Source organism: Palaemon carinicauda, chromosome 28 (assembly GCF_036898095.1).
Source record: "Palaemon carinicauda isolate YSFRI2023 chromosome 28, ASM3689809v2, whole genome shotgun sequence".
Taxonomy (NCBI): domain Eukaryota; kingdom Metazoa; phylum Arthropoda; class Malacostraca; order Decapoda; family Palaemonidae; genus Palaemon; species Palaemon carinicauda.
This window is the reverse complement of record NC_090752.1, coordinates 34,370,024-34,386,307: the sequence shown is the minus strand read 5'-3', so window position 1 is coordinate 34,386,307 and position 16,284 is coordinate 34,370,024. Positions and strand designations below refer to the sequence as shown.

The window sequence follows — 16,284 nt, the reverse complement described above, 5'->3', positions numbered from 1 at the left end:
CAACGTTATCCCTGCGTGTCGTAAAAGGCGACTAAAAGGGACGGGACGAAGGGGCTAGGAACCTCCTCTCCAATATCTACATCCTGTGAGACATCGACAAAGAGATGGAGCTGGGGGGAGAGGGACTGCTCCCCGCACTCTAGTTTTGGGGTGTTTGAATGTGCGTGGATGTAGTACAATAGAGAGTAAAAGATGTGAAATTGGAAGTATGTTTAGGAATAGAAGGATGGATGTATTGGCCTTGTGTGAGACGAAGATAAAAGGAAAGGGTGAAGTGATGTTTGGTGAAATGTCTGGTAGAGTGTCTGGGATTGAAAGGGGAAGAGCGAGAGAGGGTGTGGCTTTATTGCTTAGTGAATGGATGACAGGTAAAGTAGTGGAATGGAAGGAGATATCACCTAGGTTAATGAGGGTAAGGGTTAGGTTGGGTAGGGAATGTTGGGTGTTTGTCAGTGCGTATGGGCCAGGTAGTGAGAAAGGTGAAGAAGAGCGGAATGAGTTCTGGAATGAATTAACTAGGTGTGTAGAAGGACTGGGTAGAAGGAATTATGTAGTTGTCATGGGTGACTTAAATGCTAGAGTGGGCGCTGGAGAGGTAGAAGGTGTCATTGGGAACTATGGGGTACCAGGTGAAAATGAGAGTGGTGAGAGACTGGTAGATATGTGTTGAGCAAGAGATGGTGATAAGTAATAGCTTTTTCAAAAAGAAAGATAAAAATAAGTATACATGGGTAAGAGTGGCAAATGGAAGAGTAGTAGAAAGGGCATTAATGGATTATGTGTTGATAACTAAAAGAATGTTTGGAAGATTGACAGATGTGCACGTGTTTAGGGGTATGGCTAACGGTATGTCTGATCATTTTTTGGTGGAAGGAAAATTAGTTGTAGCAAAAGAATGGGGGAATAGAGTAGGTGGATGTAAAAGGGAGGTAGTGAGGGTTGTAGAGCTAATAAAACCAGGGGTTAAAAGTAAATATCAGGAAAGGTTGAAAATGACATATGACGAGGTGAGAGTAAGAGAAACTGGTAATTTAGAGGAGGAGTGGAAGTTAGTAAAAGAAAATTTTGTTGGGATTGCAAGTGATGTATGTGGCAAGAAGGTTGTTGGAGGCAGCATGAGGAAGGGCAGTGAATGGTGGAATGAAGGAGTGAAGGTAAAAGTGGAAGAGAAAACGAGGGCTTTTGAAGAATGGCTGCAGAGTAATAGTATAGAGAAGTATGAAAAATATAGAGAAAAATGTGGAAGTAAAGCGCAAGGTACGTGAGGCAAAGAGGGCAGCTGACCTGAGGTGGGGTCAGGGATTGGGTCAGTCATATGAAGAGAATAAGAAGTTTTGGAAAGAAGTGAAGAGAGTAAGGAAGGCTGGCGCAAGAATTGAAGAAACAGTGAAAGATGGAAATTGAAGGTTGTTAAAAGGAGAGGAGGCAAGGAAAAGGTGGGCGGAATATTTTGAAAGTTTGCTGAATGTTGAGGATAATAGGGAGGCAGATATAATTGCTGTTCCAGGTGTTGAGGTGCCAGTGATGGGAGATGAGAATGAGAGAGAGATTACAATAGAGGAAGTGAGGAGAGCACTAGATGAAACGAGAGTAGGAAAAGCATCTGGTATGGATGGTGTGAAAGCTGAGATGTTGAAGGAAGGGGGTGTGACTGTACTTGAATGGTTGGTGAGATTGTTTAATATGTGTTTTGTGTTGTCAATGGTACCTGTAGATTGGGTTTGTGCATGTATTGTACCACTATATAAGAGTAAGGGAGATGTGCACGAGTGTTGTAATTCAAGAGGTATTAGTTTGTTGAGTGTAGTTGGAAAAGTGCATGGTAGAGTAATGATTAATAGGATTAAGGATAAAACAGAGAATGCAATCTTGGCAGTACAGGGTGGTTTTAGAAGAGGTAGGGGTTGTATGAATCAGATTTTTACAGTTAGGAAGATATGCGAGAAATATTTAGCAAAAGGTAAGGAGGTGTATGTTGCGTTTATGGATCTGGAGAAAGCGTATGATAGAGTTGATAGGGAATCAATGTGGAATGTGATGAGGTTATATGGAGTTGGTGGAAGGTTGTTGCAAGCAGTGAAAAGTTTCTACAAAGGTAGTAAAGCATGTGTTAGAATAGGAAATGAAGTGAGTGATTGGTTTCCGGTGAGAGTGGGGCTGAGACAGGGATGCGTGATGTTGCCGTGATTGTTTAACTTGTATGTTGATGGAGTGGTGAGAGAGGTGAATGCTCGAGTGCTTGGACGAGGATTAAAACTGGTAGGCGAGAATGACCATGAATGGGAGGTAAATCACTTGTTGTTTGCGGATGATACTGTACTGGTAGCAGACACAGAGGAGAAGCTTGACCGACTAGTGACAGAATTTGGAAGGGTGTGTGAGAGAAGGAAGTTGAGAGTTAATGTGGGTAAGAGTAAGGTTATGAGATGTACGAGAAGGGAAGGTGGTGCAAGGTTGAATGTCAGGTTGAATGGAGAGTTACTTGAGGAGGTGGATCAGTTTAAGTACTTGGGGTCTGTTGTTGCAGCAAATGGTGGAGTGGAAGCAGATGTACGTCAGGGAGTGAATGAAGGTTGCAAAGTGTTGGGGGCAGTTAAGGGAGTAGTAAAAAATAGAGGGTTGGGCATGAATGTAAAGAGAGTTCTATATGAGAAAGTGATTGTACCAACTGTGATATATGGATCGGAGTTGTGGGGAATGAAAGTGATGGAGAGACAGAATTTAATGTGTTTGAAATGAAGTGTCTAAGGAGTATGGCTGGTGTATCTCGAGTAGATAGGGTTAGGAACGAAGTGGTGAGGGAGAGAACGGGTGTAAGAATTGAGTTAGCGGCTAGAGTGGATATGAATGTGTTGAGGTGGTTTGGCCATGTTGAGAGAATGGAAAATGGCTGTCTGCTAAAGAAAGTGATGAATGCAAGAGTTGATGGGAGAAGTACAAGAGGAAGGCCAAGGTTTGGGTGGATGGATGGTGTGAAGAAAGGTCTGGGTGATAGGAGGATAGATGTGAGAGGGGCAAGAGAGCGTGCAAGAAATAGGAATGAATGGCGAGCGATTGTGACGCAGTTCTGGTAGGCCCTGCTGCTTCCTCTGGTACCTTAGATGACCGCGGAGGTAGCAGCAGTAGTGGATTCAGCATTATGAAGCTTCATCTGTGGTGGATAATGTGGGAGGTTGGGCTGTGGCACCCTAGCAGTACCAGCTGAACTTGGTTGAGTCCCTGGTTAGGCTGGAGGAACGTAAAGAGTAGAGGTCCCCTTTTTTGTTTTGTTTCATTTGTTGATGTCGGCTACCCCCCAAAATTGGGGGAAGTGCCTTTGGTATATGTATGTATGTATAACTAGGAAAAACAGAAATTACTTGCAAAATTTGTCATTTGTTCCTACACAAACCCAAACCCTTGTCCATTAACAGGAGACTCATCATTTGGTGGGAGGAAGATCCTATAACCACGGTCGCAGGTTTAAATTTCCAGGATGTCAAGGGACTCGGACCGTAGTAGATGGGAAGTGTTGACTCCTGCCACCTTCTAACTTTCAGAGGATATCCAAGTTTAGGCTAGGTTTCTACATTGGGACTGATGACCATGCAAGAACATAATACCCTTGTAAGGATATACTGCCAATATAAAGTAATGGACAAGGATTGAAACTGGTAGATGAGAATGACCATGAATGAGAGGTGAATCACTTGTTGTTTGCGGATGATACTGTACTGGTTGCAGACGCGGAAGAGAAGTTTCCCCGATTAGTGACAGAATTTAGAAGGGAGTGTGAGAGAAGGAAGTTGAGAGTTAATTTGGTAAGAGTAAGGTTATGAGATGTACGAGAAGGGAAGGTGGTGCGAGTTTGAATGTCATGTTGAATGGAGAGTTACTTGAGGAGGTGGATCAGTTTAAGTACTTGGGGTCTGTTGTTGCAGCAAATGGTGGAGTGGAAGCAGATGTACGTCAGAGAGTGAATGAAGGATGCAAAGTGTTGGGGGCAGTTAAGGGAGTAGTAAAAAAATAGAGGGTTGAGCATGAATGTAAAGAGAGTTCTGTATGAGAAAGTGATTGTACCAACTGTGATGTATGGATCGGAGTTGTGGGGAATGAAAGTGACTGAGAGACAGAAATTGAATGTGTTTGAGATGAAGTGTCTAAGGAGTATGGCTGGTGTATCTCAAGTAGATAGGGTTAGGAACGAAGTAGTGAGGGTGATAACAGGTGTAAGAAATGAGTTAGCAGCTAGAGTGGATATGAATGTGTTGAGATGGTTTGGCAATGTTGAGAGAATGGAAAATGGCTGTCTGCTAGGGAAGGTGATGAATGCAAGAGTTGATGGGAGAAGTACAAGAGGAAGGCAAAGGTTTGGGTGGATGGATGGAGTGAAGGAAGCCCTGGGTGATAGGAGGATAGATGTGAGAGGGGCAAGAGAGCGTGCTAGAAATAGGAATGAATGGCGAGCAATTGTGACGCAGTTCCGGTAGGCCCTGCTGCTTCCTCCAGTACCTTGAATGACCGCGGAGGTAGCAACAGTAGGGGATTCAGCGTTATGAAGCTTCATCTGCAGTGGATAACGGGGGAGGGTGGGCTGTGGCACCCTAGCAGTACCAGTCGAACTCGGTGAGTCCCTTGTCAGACTGGGAGGAATGTAGAGAGGAGAGGTCCCCTTTTTTGTTTCATTTGTTTGATGTCGGCTACCCCCCAAAATTGGGGGAAGTGCCTAGGTATATGTATGTATGTATAAAGTAATGGGTTCTACATAAAAAAACATACTCCCCTTGTAAGGAGGGGGGAAACTTCCATATTACTGTTGTTGATAAAACTGTGCTTAGTGTGGAAGCTTACCTATATCAAATGACTGATCCAGCAAATAATTCTACGATCACTGCGCCCTAAGAGAGAGAGGGAAAGCAACAGAAATAAAAGGGCCAGACACTTTACCTCTTATCCTAGTATAACGTTCCCAACTGTTATCTAAAAAAAGATCTTTCTTCTCACATATGGAGCTAGCTACACTACACAACCTGCTGAGTAGCTACCTCAGGTCCCATTTAAAGTGTTTAATGACTAGTGGGCTGTAATCATTGTCTAGCCTTTAACTCTTGTGCCACTGACAGTTTCTTCCTAAAAGCTAGCATTGAGCCAATTCCTCTGACTTCATGGTCTCATACTGAAACTGAAATAACAGGATTTTCTGCTGCATGGGATATGCCTTCTTGATGGTTCCATGAAGCCAGAAGGAAATGGTGTTCCTTGAAATTTTTTAAATCCTGCCAGCACCAATAAAGATTCTGATTCTGTGGCCCGAAGTGTTGGGTTCTCTTCAAGTAGCGTCTGACCACTTTCACAGGACGAAGAAGAAAATCCTCCAGACTGTCAAGTCATGTCTTGAAGGGAAGAGGTGGAGAAAGCCACAAACCTATCATCCTCAACAGCAGGGTTATGAGTTTTTTTCCCACAAATTCTAGAACAAATGTAAAAGAGACCTTTCTCCATCCCTTCCCATAAGATACAATATGGGAAATAAAATTTTCACCTTCTTTCTTCACCAAAGTTAATGTCAAGAGAAAAAGTCTTCAGAGTCAGGTCGTCATCCAACACTTGTTGTAGCGACCCATTGGTGGCCCTTTTCAGCGACTTAAGGATTCTGGATACACCCTATGTAGATGGTTCTCTTGGCAGGCAAGACTGCTTGAAGCTCCTCATGAGTATAGACTATTACCATGAAGAGGAAAGGTCTAAGCCCATTCAGTCGGAAGATCTGGTTTAAGGCTGAGCGATATCCTTTCACCGCTGTGAACGACAGGAGTTTCTCCCTGCAAAGGTAGGTGAGAAAATCTGCTATAATTTGCAGAGAGGCTACAACCTGAGTTACCCCTTCTAAGGCATCAATCTTACAAATTGACCAACTTAGCTTGATAGAGTGCTGCAGAAGACTTTCAGAGATATCCAGAAATCTCCTTTACAGTGCCTTGAGAAAAACCTCTCTTGGAAGTGATGCTGGATACTTTCCCTCCATCAAGAGGCAGGGATGTCAGAGTGACTTGGAATCTGGGGCTGACAAAGCAGATTAGGGCATGGGGAATACCAGCAGGTCTAGGACTAAGTATCATTCTGTTCATGGCCATTTGGGAGCCACTAGGGTCAGCCTGAGATTTGGGGTAATCAGTATCCTGTTGATAACCCTTTAAATCAGGTAAAATGGCACAAAGGCATAAGTGTTAAGGCCTCCCAAACTCTTTTGGCCAATGCTAACTGATTGATTGATAAATTTGAGGTTTTCTGGCATCCTGACATCTTAGGTCATTGATGCCGATATTGTTTATTGAAAATAAAAAATAAAAGAATATTCAATTAAAACCATAAAAGCAAAGATTTCATTTTAAAAGTTAAATATCTTTCAGAAGACCAGCTTCTGAAATAAAGCTAAAAATACCACTAGCATGGTAAGACACATCATGTCCAAGAATCTTGGCAAGGATGAACCTGCCATCCTCACCTCAAACCTCAAACAGATATCTATTTCTCACACTACTAAATATGGGGCATTCGGTTAACAAATGTCTCATTGTCAATGGTTGACAGTCGTCCCCAAATAGTCGATGTTGGCCAGCCAGTAAAAACCAATGAGTCATCAGAGTGTGACGAATGCGGAGATGACAAAGAGTAGTCTCCCACTTTCGGGGCATCCCCTTATACCTCCAAGGAGTTATAACTTTATTTATTTCTCTCATCTTATTTTCAAGTAAACTATCCCAATGCTGTTGCCAATTATTATAAATAAAATTTTTAATTGTAGGTAAAAAAAATCATTACCGTACTGGAAATGGGATACCTTCTTGGTAGCAACTCAGCTGCAGCACTCTTTGCCAGTGAATCCACCTTCTCATTTCCAGACACACCTACGTGTGCCGGAAACCAGCAAAATCTAATTGTTATACCTTTCATACCAATAATTAAAAGTCACTCTAAAATCTTTAAAACAAAAGGATTATTTCATTGGGTCATTCATATGAAGAGAATAAGAAGCTTTGGAAAGAAGTGAAGAGAGTAAGGAAGGCTGGTTCAAGAATTGAAGAGACAGTGAAAGATGGAAATGGAAGGTTGTTAAAAGTAGAGGAGGCAAGGAAAAGGTGGGCGGAGTATTTTTTAAGTTTACTGAATGTTGAGGATAATAGGGAGGCAGATATAATTGCTGTTCCAGGTGTTGAGGTGCCGGTGATGGGAGATGAGAATGAGAGAGAGATTACAAGCGAGGAAGTGAGGAGAGCACTAGATGAAATGAGAGCAGGAAAAGCATCTGGTATGGATGGTGTGAGAGCTGAGATGTTGAAGGAAGGGGTGTGACTGTACATGAATGGTTGGTGAGATTATTTAATATGTGTTTTGTGTTGTCAATGGTACCAGTAGATTGGGTTTGTGCGTGTATTGTACCACTATACAAGGGTAAGGGAGATGTGCATGAGTGTTGTAATTCAAGGAGTATTAGTTTGTTGAAACAGATTTTTACAGTTAGGCAGATATGCGAGAAATATTTAGCAAAAGGTAAGGATGTGTATGTTGCGTTTATGGATCTGGAGAAAGCGTATGTTGATAGGGAAGCAATGTGGAATGTGATGAGGTTATGTGGAGTTGGTAGAAGGTTGTTGCAAGCAGTGAAAAGTTTCTACAAAGGTAGCAAAGCATGTTTAGGATAGGAAATGAAGTGAGCGATTGGTTTCCGGTGAGAGTGGGGCTGAGACAGGGATGTGTGATGTCGCCGTGGTTGTTTAACTTGTATGTTGATGGAGTGGTGAGAGAGGTGAATGCTCGAGTGCTTGGACGAGGATTAAAACTAGTAGACGAGAATGACCATGAATGGGAGGTAAATCAGTTGCTGTTTGTGGATGATACTGTGCTGGTTGCAGACGCGGAAGAAAAGCTTGGCCGATTAGTGACAGAATTTGGAAGGGTGTGTGAGAGAAGGAAGTTGAGAGTTAATGTGGGTAAGAGTAAGGTTATGAGATGTACGAGAAGGGAAGGTGGTGCAAGGTTGAATGTCATGTAGAATGGAGAGTTACTTGAGGAGGTGGATCAGTTTAAGTATTTGGGGTCTATTGTTGCAGCAAATGGTGGAGTGGAAGCAGATGTACGTCAGAGAGTGAATGAAGGATGCAAAGTGTTGGGGGCAGTTAAGGGAGTAGTAAAAAATAGAGGGTTGGGCATGAATGTAAGAGTTCTGTATGAGAAAGTGATTATACCAACTGTGATGTATGGATCGGAGTTGTGGGGAATGAAAGTGACAGAGAGACAGAAATTCAATGTGTTTGAGATGAAGTGTCTAAGGAGTATGGCTGGTGTATCTCGAGTAGATAGGGTTAGGAACGAAGTAGTGAGGGTGAAAACGGGTATAAGAAATGAGTTAGCAGCTAGAGTGGATATGAATGTGTTGAGGAGGTTTGGCCATGTTGAGAGAATGGAAAATGGCTGTCTTCTAAAGAAGGTGACGAATGCAAGAGTTGATGGGAGAAGTACAAGAGGAAGGCCAAGGTTTGGGTAGATGGATGGTGTGAAGGAAGCTCTGGGTGATAGGAAGATACATGTGAGAGGGGCAAGAGAGCGTGCAAGAAATAGGAATAAATGGCGAGTGATTGTGACGCAGTTCCGGTAGGCCCTGCTGCTTCCTCCAGTGCCTTGGATGACTGCGGAGGTAGCAGCAGTAGGGGATTCAGCATTATGAAGCTTCATCTGTGGTGAATAATGTGGGAAGGTGGGCTGTGCCACCCTAGCAGTACCAACCGAACTCGGTTGAGTCCCTTGTCAGGCTGGAAGGAACGTGGAGAGGAGACGTCCCCTTTTTTGTTTCATTTGTTTAATGTCGGCTATCCCCCAAAATTGGGGGAAGTGCCTTGGTATATGCATGTATATAAAAACTTCTAAAGCTTGTAGAACACTTCTTGCACCACTAAAAATGGTAAAATTAGTCTCGTAACTATTTTCTCAATAGCGCTTAGTATGGCATGTAGTTCAGCAGTAAATATAGAGCATTCTAGAGAAAGTGCACCTCTACAATTAAAAGCACTACTATATACTCCAAATCCAACACTATCATCAGATTTGGAGCCCTCAGTTAATATAAGTCAATTCCCTGTGTTGTTCATCATGTTCCATAAAGAGCAACCTGTCTTGGAAGTCAGTCTGTTCTTTTATATAACAATAAAATATTTACAAAAAGATATATCTGCTAATTTCCATGGAGGGGTTGATGATAGCCTACATTTCTACCAGTATATAAACTGTCCACTAATGTTTTTACCCGGAAACCTCAAGGTTGAGGAGATTTTGGGTACAACTCAAAATATCTAGAATGCATTACATGATTTGCAGTCTGACAGGCTAAAGATTCAGGAAGCCTTTGCAACCTAAACCAATACCGAACAATAGAAGACTTCTGGTAAAGGTCTACAGGGAATTCTCCAGTCAACAAGGAGGCTTGGAATTGGCGAAGTTCTAGAGGCTCCTATGGACAATCTGATAACAGCATGGTGTATAGAAACTAAAACTTTTAATCGACTTGGGGTGGCTGAGGAGTGTATTTCACACCCATACCTAATTTTTTAAAAATTAAGGCCTTGTATAATTTGAAGTTTTACGGTTTGCCCAACATAATGTGTGGGACAAAATTTTTAAAAGATTCAGAGCCTCAAGACATTTTACTTTTAAGGCTTTCAAGTGAGGAATCCATGTAAGCTTACAATCAAAGATCAACCCTAGAAATCTAGCTTCACTTACACATGGGATATGTTGACCTTTGATGTACTTATCTGTGTCTGGATGTACTCCATGAATACGACAGAATGGCCAATGCTAAGGCTAGCAAGAAAACATTGAGAGTCAAGCATCTGTCTGATGAACTTGTCAAGGGCTCATACAAAGAATAAGTGAGAAAACTCTTGGTAAGCATAGGAGAGACTCTTTAGCTATGGTAAGCAGCTCTTCTTGGAGGACACTCCAAAATCAAACCATTGTTCTCAGTCTTGAGTAGTGCCATAGCCTCTGTACTATGGTCATCCACTGTCTGGGTTATAGTTCTCTTGCTTGAGGGTACACTCTGACATAATATTTTATCTTATTTTTCTTCCTCTTGTTTTTTTTTTAGTTTTTAGTTTATATAGGAAATATTTATTTCAATATTGTTACTGTTCTTGGAATATTTAATTTTTCCTAGTTTCCTTTCCTCACTGGGCTATTTTCCCCTGTTGGAGGCCCTGGGCTTATAGCATCGTGCTTTCCAACTATGGTTGTGGCTTAGCAAGTAGTAATAATAATAATAATAATAATAATAATAATAATAATAATAATAAGGGGTTAACTAATGCACTCTGGTTGTTCAGTGGCTACTTTCCTTTTGGTAAGGGTAGAAGAGAGACTTTATCTATGGTAAGCAGCTCTTCTAGGAGAAGACACTCTAAAATCAAACTGTTGTTCTCTATGCTTGGGTTGTGCCATAACCTCTGTAGTATGGCTTTCCATTGTCTAGGGGTAGAGTTCTCTTGCTTAAGAGTACACCTCGGGCACACTATTCTATCTTATTACTATTCTATTGCTTTTCATAGTTCATATATGGAAGATTTATTTTAATGTAGTTACAGTTCTTAAAATATTTTATTTTGTAGTTTATTTATTTGGTTATTTCCTTTCCTCACTGGGCTACTTACCCTGCTGGAGCCCTTGGGTTTATAGCTTTCTGCTTTTCCAACTAGGGATGTAGCTTAGCAAGTAATAATAATAATAACTACTGTACTGTATAATAATAATAATAATAATAATAATAATATCCATTATTACTATCGAGTAGTTTCATATCTTTCAATGGCTATATATCATGGAATTACTGTATTGCAGGATAACAGTTGCTTTAATATAATTTTTTTTTTACACACAGAATCAGACTTATTGCGGAATAACAGTCACTTCAATGTATATAAAGTTTTTTTTTACCCACAGAATCAGTGCTTTACCATACCTTATAATTATACATTATAAAATACTTCTTATGTCAAAGGAAATAAAAGGGATTTTGACGAAGGAAAAATCTATTTCTGGGGAGAGACCTGTGACGCCCGGTGAAAAGTCCTTCTATCTACATTTTCTGATATAAATCTTCCAAATATACCAGAGAAAAATAAAAGCATGGAATGCAGAGGTTACTACCCTCGAGCGAGCACCTCGTGAGTGTCGTGTCTACATCGGGGGCGTGTGAAAACCACTATTCACAGGCTGTCTTCCAATTAGATAACTCCTTCATCAAAGGGAAGGGCCGTAACAAAGACCCCAGAAACCACACTTGCACCACGCCACCGCCACCCACACGAACACCCTCCAGGTCATTCCTACTGTTTTGGACTTGCCCACAAAGTTAAACATTTTTTTGCCCAGTGTTTCTCGAAGTGTTTGTCGTTAATTCAACATGACTGACGTTGCTACTTCACCTTTACCAATAAATAGATATTTTCATTACATTTCTGTTTAACGTAAATTCTATTATTACTGAAGAGTAATTTTATATCTTTCGATGGCTATTCATCGTGGAATTACTAGAGAATAACAATCACTTCAATGTAGCTTATTTTTTTCCTTTATACAAAATCAGTCTTCTTCTTCTTTGTCTGCATCTTTTACCACTTTTATGTGGGGTTGATGCTTCTTACCAGCTTTCTCCCCCTCCTTTACACAAAATCAGTGCTTACCCATTATTTAGAGAAAATTATATAAAACAAAACTTCTAAAAAAAATATTCTATAATTACTTTAAAATGAGTGGGAAACTATTTTGACTTTTTGGAGTGAAATATAATAGAAAATAAAGCAAACTTTTGAAAATTTAATCTGTAATCACCAATAAAACAAATTAACATGGAAATGTAGGTTATTATAGAGCAAGTGAGCATGTATATCCGATGGTGACAAATCTCGTATATAGCTACTAAGGACAGATCCGCTACCATGTAGTGTAGAGATTAAGAGACTTATGGGTATATTATACTCATGCAGAGAAAAAACAGTGAAGTTGGTTTAATGTTTCCAAACTCCAGCATTCAACACCTGGCCAACTGTAAGATTCCTCTCAATGGCTAGGAGGAGGCCTATACCACATGAGTGGCTCCAACAGGAACCACAACAATGGGGAACACTGCCAAAAAGAAGGGGGTAGGCACATTTACAGGGGCTTGCAGCAATATGGACACAGGCACAGAGGGAGCGGGAGTTACAGGATCTGAAACCACAAGCAAAAGGAAGGTGTAATGGGCATAAGGGTAGGGATGTCATGCACAGGGGTGACCAAGTTAGAGGGTCATGGAAGTGGTAACACCTGGCACCAAGCCTTCCTTAGGTCAAACTCGACGGTGACGATCTACACAGCAACAGAAGAGCTTCCAACTTCTGATGAAGTGCAGAGTTCATTGGGGAACACCACAAGCCACTAGGACCTAAAAAGCCCGCCGACGTATATACAAGGGCTCCTTACTCAAGTATAATGCCCAAGGACCAAGCTAAGGGCATATTCCCAGAAGCAGTGGTAGCAGACCCACTCAATGAGAGAATGGAAGAGGTGAAAGGCTTCTTCAATGTCTTCTTGAGAGTTACCAGGACAGACCCAGGAGAGGGCTCAGCTCTCTTCCTCCCCTTCAAAGCATACCTCTACCACTGCACAGAAGACCATGACCTACACTGCACATGAGGACGATTGCAAACAATCATGTACCCAACAAGAATCATGGATTGTGTAAGGATTTACAGACTATTTAGCCATAAACTGGTTGCAAGGTCTAGCCTTTCCCAAGCAGTATGAATGTCATGTTTCACATTCATAATTCATAAGCACAATAGTTAGTATTCACTTTCTGCAAGAAAAAGAAAGATAAAAAAATTTGGGTACAGGACCAACAGTAAGTCCATACTTGTTACAGCCTAAGATAAAAGTGAAGAGCTTTCGACAGGTGGGTGGCCAGGGTTACTTGCCAGCGCTAATCACCTTTCATTAACTACCTCTTTTACAAATTCAATAGCTATTCCAACTCTGCTGAAATCATGTTCCCTATCTTAAAGGACGAAGGGTTTGTATACACGTAGGAACAACTAAAAATACTGTATGGTCAATTTGAGAATTGGATCAAATCACTTTGGGCATTCCTTATGGAACATGATTTAACACCTACCACATTCAGACGTTTAGATAAAATATGACATTACACTTGTGTTCATGTAAAATATAAACTTTTCCTCAATTTAAAATGGGTTTAATTATTACATATGTTAAGAGTTTCAGAAAGATTTAACCCATAATTTAAAAGATGCGTATTTTCAGTTACCTGATTACTGTAGTAACAGTTTTTGGCTTTGACTCTTATCTGGCACATATGAACTTTGTTATTATTGTTAGTCTCCTTAGAAACTTCTGGGTGGACGCACATCTGATCTCGGGATCCCAACACTGCCACCTGCAAGCAAATTATTCCTATTAAAAGATGATTTTTTTTTGTAATACAGAAATGAAAATAACCACAGAGATTCTTAAGAATCTAAGTTACTTATTCAACCCTTTAACCCCTTAAATTTCCTATTTTTTTGGCAATGTGCAAAAATAGTTACAACTATTATATCTAATCTAATTGAAAATATAAGTTGTCTATACACTATACCTCTCAATTTCAACATAAAATTATGATTATTCTATATGAAATAGTAATTTTATAAAGTCAATAAGACCTTTTTTTATAGGCATTAACCAGGAAACAGAAAGTGTACCCATTTTGGTCTATCACGTCATACCTCGTATACCAAGTTTTTGTCATTTTTAAAATAGGCAACAAATATCAAATATATTAATGCTTGCTAAATATTTTTCCCTCCATTTTCATAAAAAAAAATTTTCACCTCATTTGGAAAAAAATAAATTTTTCTCTTCATTTTGATAAACAAATTATTCATTCCTCTTTTTTAAGATGAATAAAACTATATTTTTCTCCTCATTAGGATAAAAAAAATTCATTACACAAACCAGTACATTTCTCATATTATTGAGTGTGGTGTGTTTTGAAACGAGATTATACAGAGACTAACATAAGACAAATCTCGCACACAGCGAGACTTATATGATCGGTTTTACTTTATTACTGTATCCCATTTATAGATCAGACGACACATTGCATTGTAGGAAAGATCTCTTTGGGTGCAGGAGGAATGTCAATGGGACTATGCCATCCTGGATAACAGGTAGGATTTGCTGAAAAGATGGATTACCTGGTCTTGTTCAGGGGATTTCCCCACTAGAGTGCTAGTAATAGTAAGTACTTGGCATAAAATAAAAAATATACAGTATACTCTATGAATATATATCACAAGCACACATGATTTCAATCAATGCAAATATCACCCACGAATGGCATTTAATACCGAATTCTATTTTGGGAATATACTTCCACTTGGAATTCATTTTTATGGTAACAGCTTCTGGCCGGGTGGAGATTCGAACCCCCACCTGTAAGGCTGGAAACCATGCCTGCAGGGACACTACCGACTGAGCTATTGATAGCTCAGTTGGTAGTGTCCCTGCAGGCATGGTTTCCAGCTGTACAGGTGGGGGTTCGAATCTCCACCCGGCCAGAAGCTGTTACCATAAAAATGAATTCCAAGTGGAAGTATATTCCCAAGATAGAATTCAGTATTAAATGCCATTCGTGGGTGATATTTACAGTATACTCTATGTATCACAAAATGGTCAAGAGACAACATATCTCCTGCCACATGAGGCACCTACAGTACGCCTCTCAAGAGCAGAGCGCCCTATTTCACGTTCATGTCATTTTTAGGGGTGGAAGCCCCGTAACGCACGTTTCACTCACTCATACACTGTAACGGTCTTGCTTTTTTGTCATATCACCTGCTCTTCCTGCACTAATATTAGACCAACTTGTGTAGGCATGCTAGCTCATATTTTATTTTGTTTGAATATTTGGGACGTATGTAAGCTCGATGTCTGTTTAATAAATATTAGTAGTATTCACCTCGCCTCTCAGTTACTACCTAAAGGCCCACTCACACATAACCCATTTGGATACAGGGAATTTGTTACCATATGGTCCAGCATTCCTTGTTTATTCTCCAGGCTACTTCTCTAAACAGTTTGGCTGCATAAGTGGGAAGAAGTACAGTGAAAAAATCCAATGTTAGGAGCATCTACTTAAGTGGAAAGTATATTTAATTTATATTATTGTAATTAGTAATTTTTGCAGTTGACCTTATTGAAGGTCAACTCTCCTTTCACCTTTGCTCTTAAGGGATGACAGATATTTAGATATAAATTAGAAAGGCACTTCAAGCAAAAACATTTCAAAATTCTTTAACGTATTCACAAGTACACCCATTTTTAAATGTTCATAGAAAATACAACTATTGAAATTGGGCCTTCCATGATATTAATGAAATTTACTTTCGCACAAGGAATTTATCAAACTTGAAAACAGACTACTGTTTATGATTCTAAATTGCAGAGCAACATCACAGAGGAGGTGCAGTATTGTTATTGAAACACTTTACCTTCAAGTAGCTGTAGGTTGTACGTTTAAGTTCATTAACTGCCTGGGTGAGTTGCGAATGTGTTCTCGAAGAATAGATGATTTTAGGAGGGGCTGTAAAGGAACATTTTATGTAAATACATATGGCAATTCTACTAGTCCTATAAGTGCATAAAATATACATATTCAAGAATTGATTCTTTCCTGATTTCAATCAATGCATTTCTTGTACAGAAAATAAATTGAAAAATGCTCACTGCCTAGTTAAACTACCCCCCCCAAAAAAAAAATAATAAGTCTCTTAAACTTTCTTGAATGTAAATCTTATTGAAAGGCATCTCTGCAGTAGCAGTGTTCAAGACAGTATTTCTATGACCACCAGGAAACTTTCCTGTTGCTGTAGTTCACTTTTAATTGGATTTTATTTTCTATTCTCAACTGTACTCATGAAAAGTTTTATATTTTCACAGGAAATAATGAATATATATGGCACATTTAAATCATATATACATAATTAAACAAGGACACATCTACTGATGAACAAGAAGCTATAAGAATTATAAGAGAATTTCAACTCCATCAAGCAGCCACAACTATTCCCAAAAATAAATAGCCAGTAAGAAGGTTTTTTTCCATCATAACACAATCAAATTATGGTTGAATGCAGCTGTGCCATAAAATCCAACAGTCTTCATAATCAAAATCAATAAAATCTTTTTTAATCTTAATAGGCCATTCAAGTA

At 39.9% G+C, this 16,284-nt stretch overlaps 1 protein-coding gene across 1 annotated transcript in view; it reads right to left on the bottom strand.

Moving 5' to 3' along the window:
* Positions 1 to 16,284, bottom strand: part of Rtel1 (Regulator of telomere elongation helicase 1) — a 265,901-nt gene that overhangs the window by 206,790 nt on the left and 42,827 nt on the right. Inside the window, exons 4-5 of the mRNA XM_068351830.1 lie at positions 15,564 to 15,655; positions 13,337 to 13,465 (exon numbers count right to left, since the gene is read on the bottom strand). Of these exons, the coding sequence (XP_068207931.1) occupies positions 13,337 to 13,465; positions 15,564 to 15,655 (221 nt within the window). The remainder of the gene's footprint in view (positions 1 to 13,336; positions 13,466 to 15,563; positions 15,656 to 16,284) is intronic.